We start from the raw sequence: 16,709 nt of genomic DNA, 5'->3' as shown, positions 1-16,709 counted from the left end.
CTTTCTCGCCTCCTTCTCAGCTCCAATCGTTCAAACATCTCATTTTAATTGATGTGCTCACATCCCAGGTCTCCATGTGTTTGTTTCACCGGCTTCTTGTCATTTCTGTTTCCAGAACCGACGTCTTCAGGAGATTCTCTAGAATCAGATGTGAAATACTTTCCTTCTTATCAGTCTTCCTGTTATCTTCCTGTTTCTCCATCGGACATGTTTTTTCACCGGTAAGTTCACAGCATTCAATTGACATAAACGACTAAATCACATCCATATATCTATCCAAGGTGCTTTTGCAACATAACACTTGGACGGAAGCATTTTCCAGACAGGAAATTGCAGATCATCGATACTACCGACAGTTCTGCAAAGAAAACTATTGAAATTGGCTATTTTAAATCTTAAAGAGGTGCCCGAGAAGCGACTTTTTTAAATTTCAAATTCAAAATAACTATAAAGCAGAAAAAACTTACAGAAATTATGTGTGAGTGGTCTCCAGTTAATCCACCAGTATTGTTTTCAGCGGTTCTTTTCGAATTTTGGCTTTAACATACTTCTGATGAGTTGGGTATCTGAAAAAACAAAGCTTTCATCACAAAATAAATGAAAATGCTTAGAATCACGGGAACGTATTTAAAAAAAAGAGGTGAAATACATGACTGTCAACGCAAAAATTATCGATTTTAGAGAAATCAGGCAAAACACCTTTTTATATCAAATTTTTAAAAAAATTCGAATCAAAATTCGAAAAAATTGGGTCTCAAGTTTTTTGCCGATAGTTTTTTATCTGAAAAAAATCAAAAGTAGCTTTGAAATTAATGAAAAACCATGGAAAAACTGAGAGAAAGATAGAGGAAAAACGAGAGGACGCAGAGAAAAAGAGCGCTGCATGCGTTGTATCGGTCAAATCGCGGCGAGACCCGCGAGGGGAAATACGGTCACAGAGGACCTCTCTTTAGAAAGAGAAACAGTTTATCAGGGATCATTCACATGTTGAAATTTTTTATTTAAAAAAAACGGCTTCTCACGTGGAACAATGAAAAATTAGCTTCTTTTTGAGTGGCTGCATGAAGTGAAAAAAGCGGGTTGGGCTGGAAATTGAAGGTTTGAGAGTTGAAAATGATAGAAATTGGAACGAAAATAGAAGACAATGTGATTTTTTTGAAGAAAATTAAATGTTTGCACACAAATGAAAGCGTTGATTGCCTCTTTTCGGTTTGTTTCTTCCTGCATGGAAGTCCTCAATTACAGCAGAACTCGGAGCATCACGTTGGGTCACAAGTGATTACGGTTTTGATCCAACTCCAGGGATTTTATCTGATTTCGGCGCCGGTCTTGATTGAAGATCTTCTTTTTTATCATCTTCTTTCTTTTTGATTGCTGTTCGTGTTGTCTCTGGTAATTGTCTACGTTCAGAAGATGATTTAGTGGAGTAAGTGCATGGCTGACGGTCATTTTCTCATAACCGTTATTAGTTCTCCTTATTTCCGTCGTTCAATCCAACCGAAGATCCAATCTGGAAATCTAGAGTCTTAAATACAAGTTTTATTCTTTCTGAATAATCAAACGCAAATATCCATGATTCTTTCAAACTTTAGCACTTTCCGCTTTTTGGGAGCAGTTTTCTTCAGCACTCCCTGTTTGACACCAACATCCAGCTTTTCCACCAATTAAAGATTCAAATATTTGAAAAACAGGGGAGTTGAAGGCCATCGAGTTTTCTGAAAACGTAATTAGTTAGTCTGAAAACGTAAATAATCAGCTACTTGATAATATGGCAGTGTTTGAAAATAAGATTTGCCTGTTTTCGAACGAGCACTAGCCTAGATTTTGTTGTCCATCATCTACTTGTGAGGTTTTCCTCTTATTTTTTAAACAAATCGTTCGAAAATCAACACACTCGAATATAACACGCCCAGACGTTCAGGAATCTTCTTCATTGGCAGATGGTTTGAGTTGTGCAGCAGATAAGACCATTATAACAACTATCAAAACTCTGAAAACGGCAAATGATCAATTTTCTCAGTTTTTTCGATGAAACACTCCTTTTTCTTTTGCAACACCCGTCAAATCAATAAATTTCTTGACATCAAAAATTCCGTTGACAATTTAGTTCTATTTTCTAAAACAAACATTAGTTGTATTGATAAAACGCCAGAAATAATTGAAAAAGCGAAAAAAACACGGCTAAAACCGAGGAAATAGCACAGTAAAAAAGTAGGAGTAGAAATTTGAGAAAAGGACATGAATTATTTTCAAATAGCAATCTCCAGATTCCGCGTTTTTTTTCATTATCTTAACTTTTTCCGTAGTGTACCGATTGTGAAAAGACCTAGGAAAAAGTTGGAAATTTTCTTTTGTTGATGCCCGAACTTCTGGAGACGATACCGATTTTAACGATAAATAGCGTTGAGAGAAAAAGCAAATTTGTGTATTTTTTGCTGCTTTCTCGCCGGAAATTTTATAAAAGTTTCTCTGAAAAAGCTATTTTCACACATAATGCCAAAAATATGTATTTTTCAGACCTGTTTAGATCTCTTCCGGTTGCAGAATCTAATTTTGCTCAATTGCATCATGTCATACAGATTCAGAACCATATTCCTATCGTTTAGACATCCATTTCGTCCTGTTTCGGGAATTCACATTCACATTATGGAATTGTCTTGGAATTTATTTCTTTCTTATGCTGAATTATTTCTCACACTTGCATTGGACGCTGATACTCCTTTTTTCTTCTCCTCATCGTGCGCACATTTCTTGGCAGCGTGAATATTGTCTCTGCTCACCTCGTATTCTCGTTCGCCCAGTGTTCTTGCACTCTCCTCTTCTCGCCTGCTATTTCTTCTGCCCCTGTTCTCATTCCATCCAACACGGGCCTTCGTTAGCTGTAGAAAGGAGGCCACAACAGGAACGTAGAGACACCCGGCCGGACTGCTGGTGTTTCTTGGCAGCGTTCCAAGGAGACGTCAACCAGCGCGGCCATGCAAGTCGGGCGAGAGAGAGGGAAGAAACAGAATTGGAACGTTGGAGATGAAAGGAGAAGAAAGAAAGGAAAAATGAAAAACCAAGGCTGCGTATTCATTCCGAAGAGAAGAAAAGGATTTTTGAGAAGGGGGAAGACGAACAATCACAACATTGATCATTATACTGAAACAAATTCAAAAAAATTGAAAGATTTCAGAGACAGTATACGAAGGAAATCATTTGGGTTCTGAGGGGATTAAAATAAAATATCTGGGTGGAAAGAGAAGTATCCAAATTCTCTCAAAGTTGCCACCCAAAGTTCCGGATATGTCTTTAAATTAAGTTTGAAGCTCAGGTTTCTTTATCAGGAATTTAAACACCACGTGCAATCTGTTTATATATCATTGACTCATTCGGTTTCCAGACTCGTAAACACGTCTTGTTTCAAATACTCGGTATCCAAAAAATATCCAAAAGTTGTGAGCTGACAAAGCAATAAGCAATCTTTATTGAATACTATTTTTTAGAGACTTTTACTAGTTTCCAGGGATTCTTGCGAGTAGTATTAAAAATGTTCAATTCACTGTTTCATAATTCCCATAAAAATGACATTTCTAATGTTAATGTTCTACAATTCTCAGTGTACTAATCCTTTATCCTTCCCACAGCTTTGTCCGGTGTCCTCCAAGGGAACACCGTACGCGTCGCGGCTAGATGCGTTGCGGCTACACACACACACTCTCTTTCTCTTCACTCTTCCCTCGTTTTCGATTCGAATTTTTTCTTCATTCATTTCTGAAATGCCGCCAAAGAAAGGAAGTTCTGCTGGAGGAAAGGTAAGAATTTTTAATTTTTTTAATTAGTCGTATTTAATAAGTTATGTTTAATTAAAAAAATATTTACAGTCCTCCAACGTCGAATACGTTGTTGAAAAAATCATCGACAAAAAGACGACTCGAAAAAATGAAGTTCTGTACTTCATCAAGTGGAAGGTAAGTATTTTGAAAACTTGAAAACATTTTCTTAAAAAAAGATAAGTCAATATATATTATTGATTTTCAGAACTTCCCAATGGAGGAAAATACTTGGGAACCAATTTCCCACTTGAATTGCCCTCTCCTCGTAGAAGAGTACGAGAAGGCTCATGCTCCTCCCCCATCAGTAAGTAATTTGAAAATTTTCTTTGAAAAACTTCCAAGTCATCCAAGACAAAAAGCTAAAATAATTATTTACAGTCGTCGGACGACGAATCCGACGACGAATCCGACGACGAGTCCGACAACAAGGAATATTCCGTCGAAAAAATCGTGGGCAAGAGGATCAAAAACAATAAAGTGGAGTACTTGATCAAGTGGGAGGTAAGTATTCTGAAAATTTGAACATATTTCCTGCGAAAACTTTTAAAAAACTTAAAAAATAGTTATTATTGATTTTCAGGGGTGCCCAGAGTCCGAAAACTCGTGGGAGCCGCTCTCCTACCTCACCTGTAATGATCTGGTGGAGGAATACGAGAAGGAGATTGCTCCTCCACAACCAGTAAGTACAACAAAAAAAAAGCTTTGAAAAATTTCCAAGACAATTTTTAAAAACGCTAAATAAATTATTTACAGTCTTCGGACGACGAATCCAACGACGAACCCGACGACGAATCCGACGATGAATCCGACGATGAATCCGACGCCACCAACTATGACGTCGAGAAAATTCTGAAGAAGAGGACGACAAAAAATGGAGTAATAAAATACTTCATTAAGTGGGTGGTAAGTATTTAGAAATTGGAAAACATTTTATGCAAAAACTTTTGAAAAAAGATAAACCAATAGTTATTATTGATTTTCAGGGGTTCCCAGAGTCCGAGAACTCATGGGAGCCACGCTCCAACTTAAACTGCCACTCCCTCGTTAAGCAGTTTGAAAAGGAGCATGCTACTCCACGACCAGTAAGTACTTAAGAAATTTACTTTGAAAAACTTTCAAAAAAAATTTTTCCAGAAAGCTCCAGCTCCGAAGCGTCCACGTCCGGCTTCCTCACAGCCATCGGCCGCGTCTGTTCCAGTTCCAAGTGGGAACCCGGCCGCTTCGATGGAGATGAAAACCGCCACAAAACAAACTCCGGTAAGTACTCTAAAAATTTACATTAAAAAATTTCCAAGAAAATGTTTTTTAGAAACCTCCAGCACCGAAGCGCACACGTCCGGCTTTGCCACAGCCGTCGACATCAGCAGCGTCTGCCCCAATTCCCCCAATTCCACGTGGGAACCCGAGCACCTTGAAGAAGATCGAAGCCATCAAAAAAGAAGGCGGAGATCTGACATTCGAATGTGAGATGGAAACTGGCAATGTCAAAATATTTGCCTTCAATCAGGCTTCCGACGCGTGAGTGATTTTATCCACAATGATAACTAGACAATAATCAGAAGTATATTTTTAGATGGCCCAAGGAGGTCAACAAATTTTTCAAGCAGATCGCTCTCCGTCAACTCAATGATGGGGAGTCCACAAGTTTGGAGTGAAGGTAAGTTAGTGTTGTTCCATTCACTTATGTGAGCTTTGATATCTTCTGATCGCATGATTCTATTCTAACATTATTGGTTTCAGTGTTCGCCGCCCAGCCACACAACAACGTCAACGTCGTCTTAACTCCTTCATCCACCAACATCTCAAGTGTCGCCATGACACCATTTCAAGTTGCTTCTTGTCAGTAAATCTCGTTTTTGTTTTGATCTTTCATGAAATCCCACTTTTCCTTCTCTCCGCTTTTCTCTTTCTGTACTCTCTTTCATGTATTCCTGTCCCTCATCCCTCTAATGTAAAACTTGAGGTTATGTTTTACTAATAAACCCTGACGCAGCCCAGACCTCTTTCGTTTGCACATTACTGGTAGCAGCGGGTGGGTACTGTAAAATCACTGAGATTTTATTTGAGAATTTTGAAAAAGATTTGGAAACTCTGGAAATAACAACTTTCTCAGCGCTATATAAACACGCTCCAGTGTACCCGATGCGAAATGTGTTTTTCAGTTCTTCGCGGATTTTTTCCGAAATTTTCTGGATTTAAAATGAATTAAATGATATTTTACTTTACTTTCTCTTATAATTTATTAAATTTCATAGTTTTTACAGAGATTTTGTAAGTAAATCAGAATGTGTGGTCCAGTCAAGAAATTGGAGTTCCGACAGCACTTTTTAGAAAAAAGTATCTCGGTCCAGCACTGGGAGACCTTGAATGGACCAGAAGGATTGGCACAGTGGAGTTGTGCAAAATCTAATTCATTCTCGGCCTCGAAGCGCTCTTTTTGCAATTGTTCCCCATTGTCGCTTTTGGAGTTTCTTTTGGTTCCCGGCATTCCTGGTTGTCCTGGTGATCCAGGCCGTCCGGCTAATCCTGGAAAACCGTTATCTCTAGAGTCTCCAACGGGACCTGGTGTTCCTGGGAGTCCACGCTCTCCTTGTGGTCCATGCCGCCCGGTTCATTGCATACGATCTCATCTGTCGATTATATTTAGCCATCTCGATTCGATATTGTATTCTTGAGCAATTGTTGATGACCAAGATTGCAGCAGCCTCAATTGCAATGGTACGTCCAGCATTCAGGCCAAGAGTTCTGAGACCCAACGATCCCTCTCTCACGAACTGTTCCAATGATCTTCCGTCCATATCTTCATCAATTATTTTCTTGAGCACTGGATCCGAGTCATTAAGTTTTAAGACACTCTTTACCCAGGCCGCAAGATCCACAGGCTAAAAAATCAAACATTTGTGAAAGTTACTTAGAAGTAAATTTAGATATTTTTTCAAATATTTATTTGAAAAACTTACCGTCCAATTATTATACTTGTAATCACAGTATGGAGGAATGTACAATTCAGGATTGTTCTGAAAAAAAAAACATTTTATTGGTTTTATACATGTCAGAATGCTTACAATTCGCTCTTTGAGAAGTACTAGCTCCGTTGGCCTGACAGGACGATGAGCAAGACGAGGTCTCTGCTGTTGTTGTTTAGCTTTTTGTCGTTCCTGTTGCTCAAGTGCTTGTTGTTGTTGCTGTTGCTGTTGCATAGACTCTGGGTTGGCTTTTCTGGCAACTAGTGTGGGTCGGCTTGAATGTACTTGGGGGACGTGGCATTCTTCTGGAGTGCCGTTGTCCACCACGTCGATTGGATTGGTTTCACTTTCAGATTGATCTCGTGGAGTTGATGGTGCAATTCCCAACATCTTCGCCTGATTTTTACGTGCAGTGGATTGCTCAGTTTTGGGAGATTTTGAATCTGAAACATATCACGGTTCTGGACTTCTTTAAACTGGTGTGAGAACTGGAGCAATTTCAACACCCCATCAGGCTTGTTCGGAGAAATCAAATAACCACTTTTCCGATTCTCCGACGGATAATTTTCCGACTTTTTTCGGATGAATTTCACCCTCGGATAATTCTCCTAAAGGAGAATCGACGACACTCCAAACTTTGCTTTTGTTGTATTTTTACAAACAAAAACTTAGGTAAAAGCTTTTGCTGATGAATTAACATCTTTTGCAAAAGCGCATTTTGAAAATCCCAACAAAAAACCCATTTTAAAAACATTTTATAAAAAAGTTTTAACCCCATCTTCTACTGACATGAGTCCTCCTTCCTCTCACTTCCTTGAGCTGCTTCCTCAACTGGATAATCCTTCTCACCTTTATGGCATTTATTCTTCGATCCACTTATTTTTGGATTATTCGCTCCATTCTCGTTACCATCAGTCACTGACGTTATTTCTCTCTTCCTTGTCACCTGGAAAGTCGATGGTCTATTTGATGGTCCAGGAGTATTCTTGTCCTCATCTTCCTCCTTTATTTCTTCATCTTCCTCTTTTGTTTCTTCTTTGCCAGTGTCATCGATATCCTTCTTCTTCTCTGCTTCACGCCTTGGCAACACGTTTCTTGCTGGAGATTCGAACGCTGGCGTGGTAGTACGACGACGTTTTTCAGTAGACCAAACTACCTCCAAGCCTCCAAGTTTCCCTCCTTCCTTTGGACCAAAGTCCATTTCTCTCAGCCGATCAGCTTCAGTGAGTCTCTGAAAGAAAAAAGAAAGTTAATTAAGTTTTTTGATTTTCTCGAAACTCTTACCTTCTTAGTAGGTCTACATGTCGAATATCTCACAGATGATTGTCTTGCAGCCGGAGTCGGTGCTGGGGTCGGTGCTCGTGACCCGACAGGGGATTCTGGCTCAGTAGAGCTCTCGGTTTGTGGTGATGATGGTGGAGCAATCATTGATTTCTATACCACAAGCTCCTTTTCGCTGCAGACACACTGTTCTTGGGTCTGAAAATGAGTTGATTTAGGATAAGCGATGGGTAACACTTTTTTTACAAATATAAGATTGTTGAAGAATCAATAGAAAAGATGAAATGGATGGAGAGGAGGTACAAGAACTTGGAGAGAATGGAGGAGCAGTTCAAATCAAAGGAGAAATGAGGAAAAAATGATGTTGGAGCAGGAGAAATATCGAATAACCACAACAAGATAAGATAAGTCATGGAGGCACCTCACTATTATTAGGTCGCTTTGGAAGGGCTTTTTTCAAATATGTTGGGCCAGAAAACTTAGAATTTGGCCAAGTCGCTCGAAATAGTTGTCAATGAAGAGATAAAATTATAAAATACAAAAAGAACTGTCTGGACCACTAGCTTATCTGGGAACTTTATCCTCGTTTCAGCAATGACAGAGAGAGCTTCCGCATAGTTTTGAAGGCCCGGCTTCACAACTGACACTTTTTCCAACTTTTTTCGTATTTTTTTCACTTTTCATCGAAAATGTGCCCGGTTTAGATATTTTTTTCAGAATTGCTTCTAATTCTGGATGATAGTCGATAGTTTGACGTTTCGAACAAGGTTTAAGGCTTTGAAATTGCCAAATTATTATATTTTTCATTTTCAGAAGAAAAACTCACTTTTCGTATTGAACTCGTGCGCAATCGGTGGTTGGCTGGTCCACAAAAGTTCTCTTGACACCGTTGATTCGTTTTTCTAAAATATATACTAATTAAAATGATAAAATGGTTAATAAAATCAGAAAAGCGGAAAAAATTTAGAATTTGACAATGGTGTTTGCACCAAACACCATGTCAGTGCGTACAAAACACCAAACCTTACGACACCTAACATATTTCCCACTCGCATTGAAGTCACACACTCTTCCTCTCTTCCTCCCTTTCTTCTTCTCGTCGTGCGCACATTTCTTGGCAGCGGGCCAATTGTCTTTGCTTGTCTCGCTTTCTCATTTGGCACATGTTTTTGCGCTCTCCTTTCTTCGCATGCTATTTCTTCTGCCTTTCCAATACGGGGTGTCTTTCGCAGTTCGGCCCGACTGCTGGTGTTTCTGGGCAGCGTGCCGAGTAGGCGTCGACGAGCGAGGCAATGCGAATCGGGGTGAGAGTAAGAAGAGACAGCAGAGTGAAACGTTAGAGATAGAAGGAAAGAAGGAAAAGAAAAAAGAACAAACGCAAGACAACATTTTCATTCCAAAGAGAAGAAAGAGAGATTTGAAAAGTTGTTTTGGTGAAAAGAACAATAAGACAGGGAAGAAGAAAAATTACAACTTTAAACATTATCATGAAAAAGTTCACAGAAATTAGAAGATTACAGAAACAGTATTCAAAGGTGGTGAGATCAGGAAGAAAAAGTTGTCTTAATTTATGAAAATGTTAGGATTTTTATGTTGTAATACAATAATTACAACGTATTAGCTTTATCTTTTTGCTGTTTGTTGCAAATTGTCGAAATAAAATTCACTTAAAGTACCGGACAAAAAAGTATCAACTTTGGCTGTTTTCAGTGGAAAACGACCAACTTTGACAGTGCCATAGTAATTCTGAATGTCACGCCAAGAAAACTTTTAATGGATCATACAGATCAAGGGTAGAACTTTATTTTTGTAGTGGACAACTATTTTGTACGGACAGTCTCTAGCAAGTTACATATCGACAACGTAATTTCTCCCTCAAATCGACCAATTTCAGTGCAAATTAGTGCGATTTTTGAGCTGTCGTCTCAAAATGACCATAACTCTCTAGGGAGCGTCCGTACAAAAAAGTTGTCAACTGCAAAAATGGAGCTCTACATTCAATCTATATGATTCATTAAAATTTTTCATAATGTAACATTTAGAATTACTATGGCACACTCTCGAAGTTGGTAATTTTCCACTGAAAACAGCCAAAGTTGATACCTTTTTGTCCGGTACTGTACGTCTAACTTCCGAGTTTACTTCCATTCAACTTTGTTTATCAAAGTTGGGAAAACGTGGGTTGAGTGAGTAACATTGATTATTTCTGCTGACTCCATCTGGTCATACGTATGTAGATTTAACACCATGCATACCGTAAAACTTGTATTAGAGTCATTCCCACCGGTGCAGGTTCGCAGCGGTATATCTTAGATTCAGTTCCCAAATAAAATATCGAAAAGCTGGTAACTAACAAAATACAGCTCAATATTCATAGAATATTTCTTCAGTTGGAAAAAAGTTTATATTTTCAAAGACAGTCGAGATAGAATGCGCGTCTCTATCACATGTTTTACTGTATTTTTTATTTATTTCAAATATGTATTTTTGCTCAAGTGTCAAATTCTATCCTAACCATTCAAATCTAATCATCTTGGAAGGGACAGGAAAAATTAAATTCCGTATTCAACATGGTATTTACCTGTTGTTTTATCAGTGTCTCAGATCTTCTGAGTTATCCTCTGCCTTCTGTTACCTTTTTGCTCTCTTAGCTTTTTCTTCTTCTCTAATTTGTACATGCATTTGAAAAATTGATATTGGTTTTGCACTTGAGAGTTTTCAATGAACAGATATGCAATTTTTGAATATTTCATTGTTTTCAGTTTATAAATTTTCTTTTTACATGGTTTCAAACGAACAAACTTGTTGGTAATATGTCAAAAACGGAAACAATGTAAATGTTTTCTTGGAATCCTCCTAGTGTTGTGAACCACCTTAGTCTGAGTTCTGGTAGAAAAGTTAAATCATATAATCCAGCTCTTCTTGGTTCACATCATTCTTTTAAACACACTGATACTCACGATTTGTATATACTTCTTTTCTCCATGTCGTGCGCCCCCCCCTACCTACTGTGACCATGCCCGAGTCTGCTCAAAACTCTCCATATGCGCTCTTTTCTCCAGGCGACTGGCTTTTTACGTCATTTGAAAATCCAGTCGTCCCCTCCATTTCATCTCTCACACTTTCGTCTTTTCCGGTTGGAGCCCAAATTATAGATATCACAGCATTCACTGCACCTTCATTGACACCGCCTGCTGGCCTATCCCTGTCTAACGTCCTCTGAATCCTCTTTTATCTTTTGTTACTCTTTTTCTCTAATTTGCATGTGTTCATATAAAATTGATTTCTCCTGCTTTTCTACCTTTGTCTAACGTCCTCTGAGTTTTACTATATCTTTTGATACTACTTTTTCTCTTCCACTTGATTTTGCATCAAAGAGTCTTTCACAGAAAAGACAATAAACTTTTTGATAATGATTTTCTGAGAGGAGCTTCCTTCGTCTTTTTTTCAATATGATTCACACTCTTATTTCAAACATATTTGATTTTGCTTTGGTGTTCAACTGTAGGTATCATCAAGATATACTTATCCAATTCAACCTAGCTTATTCTCATCTGTGTCATGGCACGTGGAGATCTTTCTGTTCGCACCTATTCATTCGTTATCTTGGAACACCTCCAATTCTATAAAAACGCGTATAGTACCGGCCGAAATTTTATCATATTTTGCCTTTTTTAATAGAAAATGCACAATATTTAGAGTGTATCAGAGTAAAACTGACTGTTCCACAAAATAATTTTTCATGAGGTCGAACAGACCCAAAACTAGAATTCCATTTTTGGAGTTGGGACCTTTCTTGATCGGACACTTCCTAGAGAGTTAGAGTAGTTCTAAGTGAACAGCTCGAAAATCGCACTATTTTGCACTGAAATAGGTTGATTTGAGGGAGAAATTATTTTGCCAAGATGTAATCGGCTAGGAAACATCCGTACAAAAAAGTTCACAACTACACGAATAAACAATGCCCATATAAAATTGATTTTTGTTTCGCCCTGGAGAGGTTTTCTAATTGAAAAGATACGCAGTTTCTCATAATCTCCAACTAATCTGTTTTATTAACCTCAGTTTCTTCAATATTTTCTACGAAAGCTGTTTCCTCATTTTATACAATGTTCCAAACAAACATTTATTTTTGGCAGCGTTCAAAATGAAGGAACATTCTTCAAAATTGTTGGATAGCGCGATCAACTCATTGAAGGATGAGCTCAACGCCTGGTCAGCATTAATGCGTTCCCCCGTAATGCTAAAAACTGAGAATGAGCAAAGCCCAGTTGCCGTGGGAATTCCAAACTCACTGCAAATGACCACTATCCCTGTTCAAGTAACAAACCCAAACGGAATTCCAGCTGGAAAAACTCCCGAAGCAATTCAGGCAGTGGGGAACGAAGAAAACGTTCAGGTGTGTTAAAAATGAGAGCGGTAGAAAAATTCTCAACGGTTTTCTCACATTGTTTTGTTCCAGAACCCAATTGAAGTGAAAGTGAAGGCAACTCCCTCATGGCAAGGCGTGCCTACGTCTATCAAAACTCAAATTTTTGGACATTTGAATGCTACGGAAAGATCAGTCTCTTGGGGATCGCTCATGGTTAATTACCAGTTTTTTCAGATGCTTTATGCGCCTCATGACACCATTTGATGAAGATGTACTAAAAAACTCCGGATTCATTTTCACTCAAATTGATATCGTGTTCAATGCTAACGACTTTCAAGTGATGATCTTGGAAGGGACTAGAGAACTATACGAGCTCAAGAAGAAGGACCGATTGGTGCAATTGATGGCTATTCTGAAAAACCCGGAGACTCAAATTCTCACAATGAACGTGTACTCCGACGAGAAATTAGGAGATCGTTTCAAGCAAATGTTGAAAGCAATGGATGATTTTAAGATTCTGAAAAATTCTATCAATATTCAAGATTTGAGATTTGTAGAAAAAGTTAACAGTAACGAATACTATATCACAACTTTTCTCAAATATGCGGACCCTCGAAAACTGCAGCATCTCAAACTGGAAGTGTACATGTTCCAAGACCAATATCTTGTTATGTCTCGCACACAGCAATGGAAGAGCGTCGATCGCCTTGAACTGCATTCAGTCGGTATTCTTCCATACAAACCATTCTTTGAAAATTGGACTGGCAATTGTCTGGAAATGGAGCTGATCGAACCGTTTTCTTCACAGGATCTTGCGCGATTATTTAAAGGTCTTGAGAGAAAACAGGCTGGAAGAGCATATCTTATGGATTCTCGCACGAAATTCATGTAGGTCTGAAAGTAGAAGCAAAATATGTAAAATCTACTGGAGTGTGAGACATTTATTACAGAATCGGCGCAGGAGAGAAATTGGATGAAATACGTATGAGGGATATGGAGAAACAGGCATGTTCTTTCCAACTTCGAAAATACCTCAAATCCGGTATACCTATGCATTATTTGTAATCAAAAACTTGCGATTTCAATTTTTTTTCATTTATAAAGTAGTTTTTCAAATAAAATTTTCAAAACTTTTTCTTTGTCTATATTTGACGTTAATATGCTTCTGACACACAACCCAATATTTGTACCTGTCTCTGTGAGTCAAACGTTCCCTGCAATCAAAATTCTACATTATTTTTCCATTTCTCTGTTTTTTCGTATCTCCTCAAAAGTCATCGTCGCACTCTTTTTCCTCTTTTACACTTCTTGCTTGCTATTGCAACGGGCAATGACAAGAATTTCTACAGCTCGGCTAAAAAAGTTGGAACAAAATTTTGAACAAAATTTCGAATTTTTTCCAAAAACGTCGAATTTTTGAATATATTCCAGAATTCAATCAAAACATCAAAATTTAAATTTTTTATGTGAAAAATCAAAAAATTTCAAAAAATTTGGTAAAAAATAGGTACCCTTTTTTGAAGCCGTGCCTTCGGGCCGGGCCGGGCCCTAAATTTGCGAGTATGTTGCTTGCTATAGGCTCAGCCCAGTTTTTAATTTTACCTATAGTCGGTTTCTAGTCTCAGGAACATTTTTCCATCCCAGAAACTACATAAGACACTAGATGCCAATCTTGACAAAATCCACAATACGCTTCTGCAGGCATGATGCATATTGTGAGAATGTTTCTGTGAAAATGAACAAGCAATCACATAAACAGATCGAGCTGGCCCATTTTGTTCAGTACTCTGGCTTCAGTACTAAGAAAATATACGTAAATCTCTCATATTAGTTGTGATAGTGTTGAAAAAGATTTTTTGTTACCAGACATCGTCTCAAATACATCCACAGGACTGCTTGGTGGCATACTTCGAACTCCGTTGCTCAAATTTTTTATTTCAATATCCCGCTCTTCTTAATTTACGTCATTTCATTAGGCGTATTGTTTCTTACAACTCCTTATGCGCTCTTTTCTCAGGCGACTGGCTTATTACGTCATTTGTTATCCAGTCGTCCCCATCATCTCATTTTTCACACTCTCTTCTTCTCCTGTTGGAGCTCAAATTATAGATATCACTGCTCTGCTCACTGCGCTCTCGTTGATACCTTCTGCTCTTCTATCTTTGTTAAACGTCATCTGAATTCTGTTACATCTTTTGATACTACTTTTTCTCTCTCCGCTTTTTTTTCTCTGATTTTCATATGCACATTTAGAATCGATTTTAATTTTGAAATTTTGTACTCGCTTTGAAAAAATTTTCTCAGATTCGATAATTCGTGCCGAAATGTTTACTATTACTAAACATTTTGGCTTTCAAGCGTGAAACACAAAAGTACTACCGGGACCGGGGGTCGAAACCCGGAAACTATTGTATAGGTTGCTGATGACTCAACATCAGGCTTGTTTGGAGAAAAAAAAGTAGGAGAATTGAAAAAGTCGGATATCCGATTCTCCTCTCTCCAAACTGCACAGGTCGTACGCCCCTATCTACTGTGACCATGCGCGAGTCTGCTCACAACTCTTCATATGCGCTCTTTTTTTTCCAGGCTACTGGCTTATTACGTCATTTGTTATTTAGTCGTCCCTTTCATTTCATCTCTCACATTCTCTTCTTCTCCTGCTGGTGCTCAAATATGGCTATCACTGGGCTCACTGCGCCCTTGTTGACACCTCCTGCTGTTTTATCTGTGGCTGACGTCCTCTGATTTTCTCTATATTTTTTAGTCCTCTTCTCTTTCCCAGCTCTTCTTTTTTTCTCTAATTCGCATATGCACATAAAAATAAGTTTTTGTTTTGCACTAGAATGCTTCTGCTTATCTCCACCTTATCTGTTCTGTTTATCTGAATTTCTTCAACATTTTCTACGAAAGCTGTTTCCTCATTTTATACAATGTTCGAAACAAAAATTTAGTTTTACAGCGTTCAAAATGGATGAACATTCTTCAAAACTGTTCAATAGTGGAATCAACTTATCGAGTGCTGAGGTTGCTCCCCAACCAAAGCTCAACGCCTCAGCACTAATGCTTTCCCCAAAAACTTTAAAAACTGAGAACTTGCAAAGCCCAGTTGCCGTGGGAATTCCAAACTCACTGCAAATGACCATTATCCCTGTTCAAGTAACAAACCCAAACGGAATTCCAGTTGGAAAAACTCCCGAAGCAATTCAGGCAGTGGGGAACGAAGAAAACGTTCAGGTGTGTTAAAAATGAAAGCGGTAGAAAAATTCTCAACAGTTTTCTTACATTGTTTTGTTCCAGAACCCAATTGAAGTAAAAGTGAAGGCAACACCAACTTGGCATGGCGTGCCTACGTCTATCAAAACTCAAATTTTTGGGCATTTGAATGCAACGGAAAGTTCAGTCTCTCAGGGATCGTTCATTGTTTCCTACTATTTTTTTTCAGATGCTTCGTGCGCCTAATGACGCCATTCGATAAAATGTTACTAAAAAACTCCGGATTCATTTTTACTCAAATTGATATCGTGTTCAATGCCAACGAATTTGAAGTGATCATTTTGGAAGGGACTGGCCAATTATGTGAGCTCAAGAAAAAGGACCGATTAGTGCAGTTGATGGCTATTCTAAGAAACCCGGAGACTCAAATTCTCACAATGAATGTCTATTCCGACGAGAAATTAGGAGATCGTTTCAAGCAAATGTTGAAAGCTATGGTTGATTTTAAGATCCCAAAAAATTCTATCAATATTCAAGACTTGAGATTTGTAGAAAAAGTTAATAGTAACGATTACGATATTACAACTTTTCTCAAATATGCGGACCCTCGAAAACTGCAGCATCTCAAACTGGAAGTGTACATGTTCCAAGACCAATATCTTGTTATGTCTCGCACACAGCAATGGAAGAGCGTCGATCGCCTTGAACTGCATTCAGTCGGTATTCTTCCATTCAAACCATTCTTCGAGAATTGGACCGGAAATTGTCTGGAAATGGAGCTGATCCAACCGTATCCATTACCTGAATTATCGGATTTGTTTGATGAATTCAAAAAAAAGGAGACTGAAACTGCATATCATATGTATTCTGACACGAAATTCATGTAAGTGTTGAAGCATAAACAAAATACAATTTACTGGAGTGTGAAAATATTTATTACAGAATCGGCTGGGGAGATAAATATCTCCACAAACGTGTGAAGGATATCCTATTAGACTCAACAACATCTCCAAAAGAACTCCTTGAAATGAGGCTAGGCAAATCCTACCACAACTTTTTACG

General features: G+C 38.3%; 2 protein-coding genes across 2 annotated transcripts; one reads left to right on the top strand and one right to left on the bottom strand.

Moving 5' to 3' along the window:
- Window positions 1-6,057: 6,057 nt before the first annotated feature.
- On the bottom strand, window positions 6,058-8,209 carry GCK72_022314 (uncharacterized protein; the record flags this gene model as incomplete). The annotated part of the gene is made up of 6 exons (XM_053734753.1): window positions 6,058-6,358; window positions 6,438-6,697; window positions 6,776-6,832; window positions 6,881-7,224; window positions 7,631-8,012; window positions 8,066-8,209. The coding sequence occupies 6 exons, from the start codon at window positions 8,207-8,209 to the stop codon at window positions 6,058-6,060; spliced, it is 1,488 nt and encodes a 495-aa protein (XP_053578319.1).
- A 4,000-nt stretch (window positions 8,210-12,209) lies between these two features.
- On the top strand, window positions 12,210-16,534 carry GCK72_022313 (uncharacterized protein; the record flags this gene model as incomplete). Its single annotated transcript, XM_053734752.1, has 7 exons — window positions 12,210-12,461; window positions 12,525-12,577; window positions 12,669-13,322; window positions 13,385-13,476; window positions 15,394-15,668; window positions 15,732-15,784; window positions 15,877-16,534. 7 exons carry the CDS (start codon window positions 12,210-12,212, stop codon window positions 16,532-16,534), a joined length of 2,037 nt encoding a protein of 678 aa, XP_053578318.1.
- Between the last annotated feature and the right edge of the window lie 175 nt (window positions 16,535-16,709).

The sequence above is a fragment of the Caenorhabditis remanei genome, chromosome X (assembly GCF_010183535.1).
Source record: "Caenorhabditis remanei strain PX506 chromosome X, whole genome shotgun sequence".
NCBI lineage: Eukaryota > Metazoa > Nematoda > Chromadorea > Rhabditida > Rhabditidae > Caenorhabditis > Caenorhabditis remanei.
This window is presented reverse-complemented; position numbering and strand designations above follow the sequence as displayed.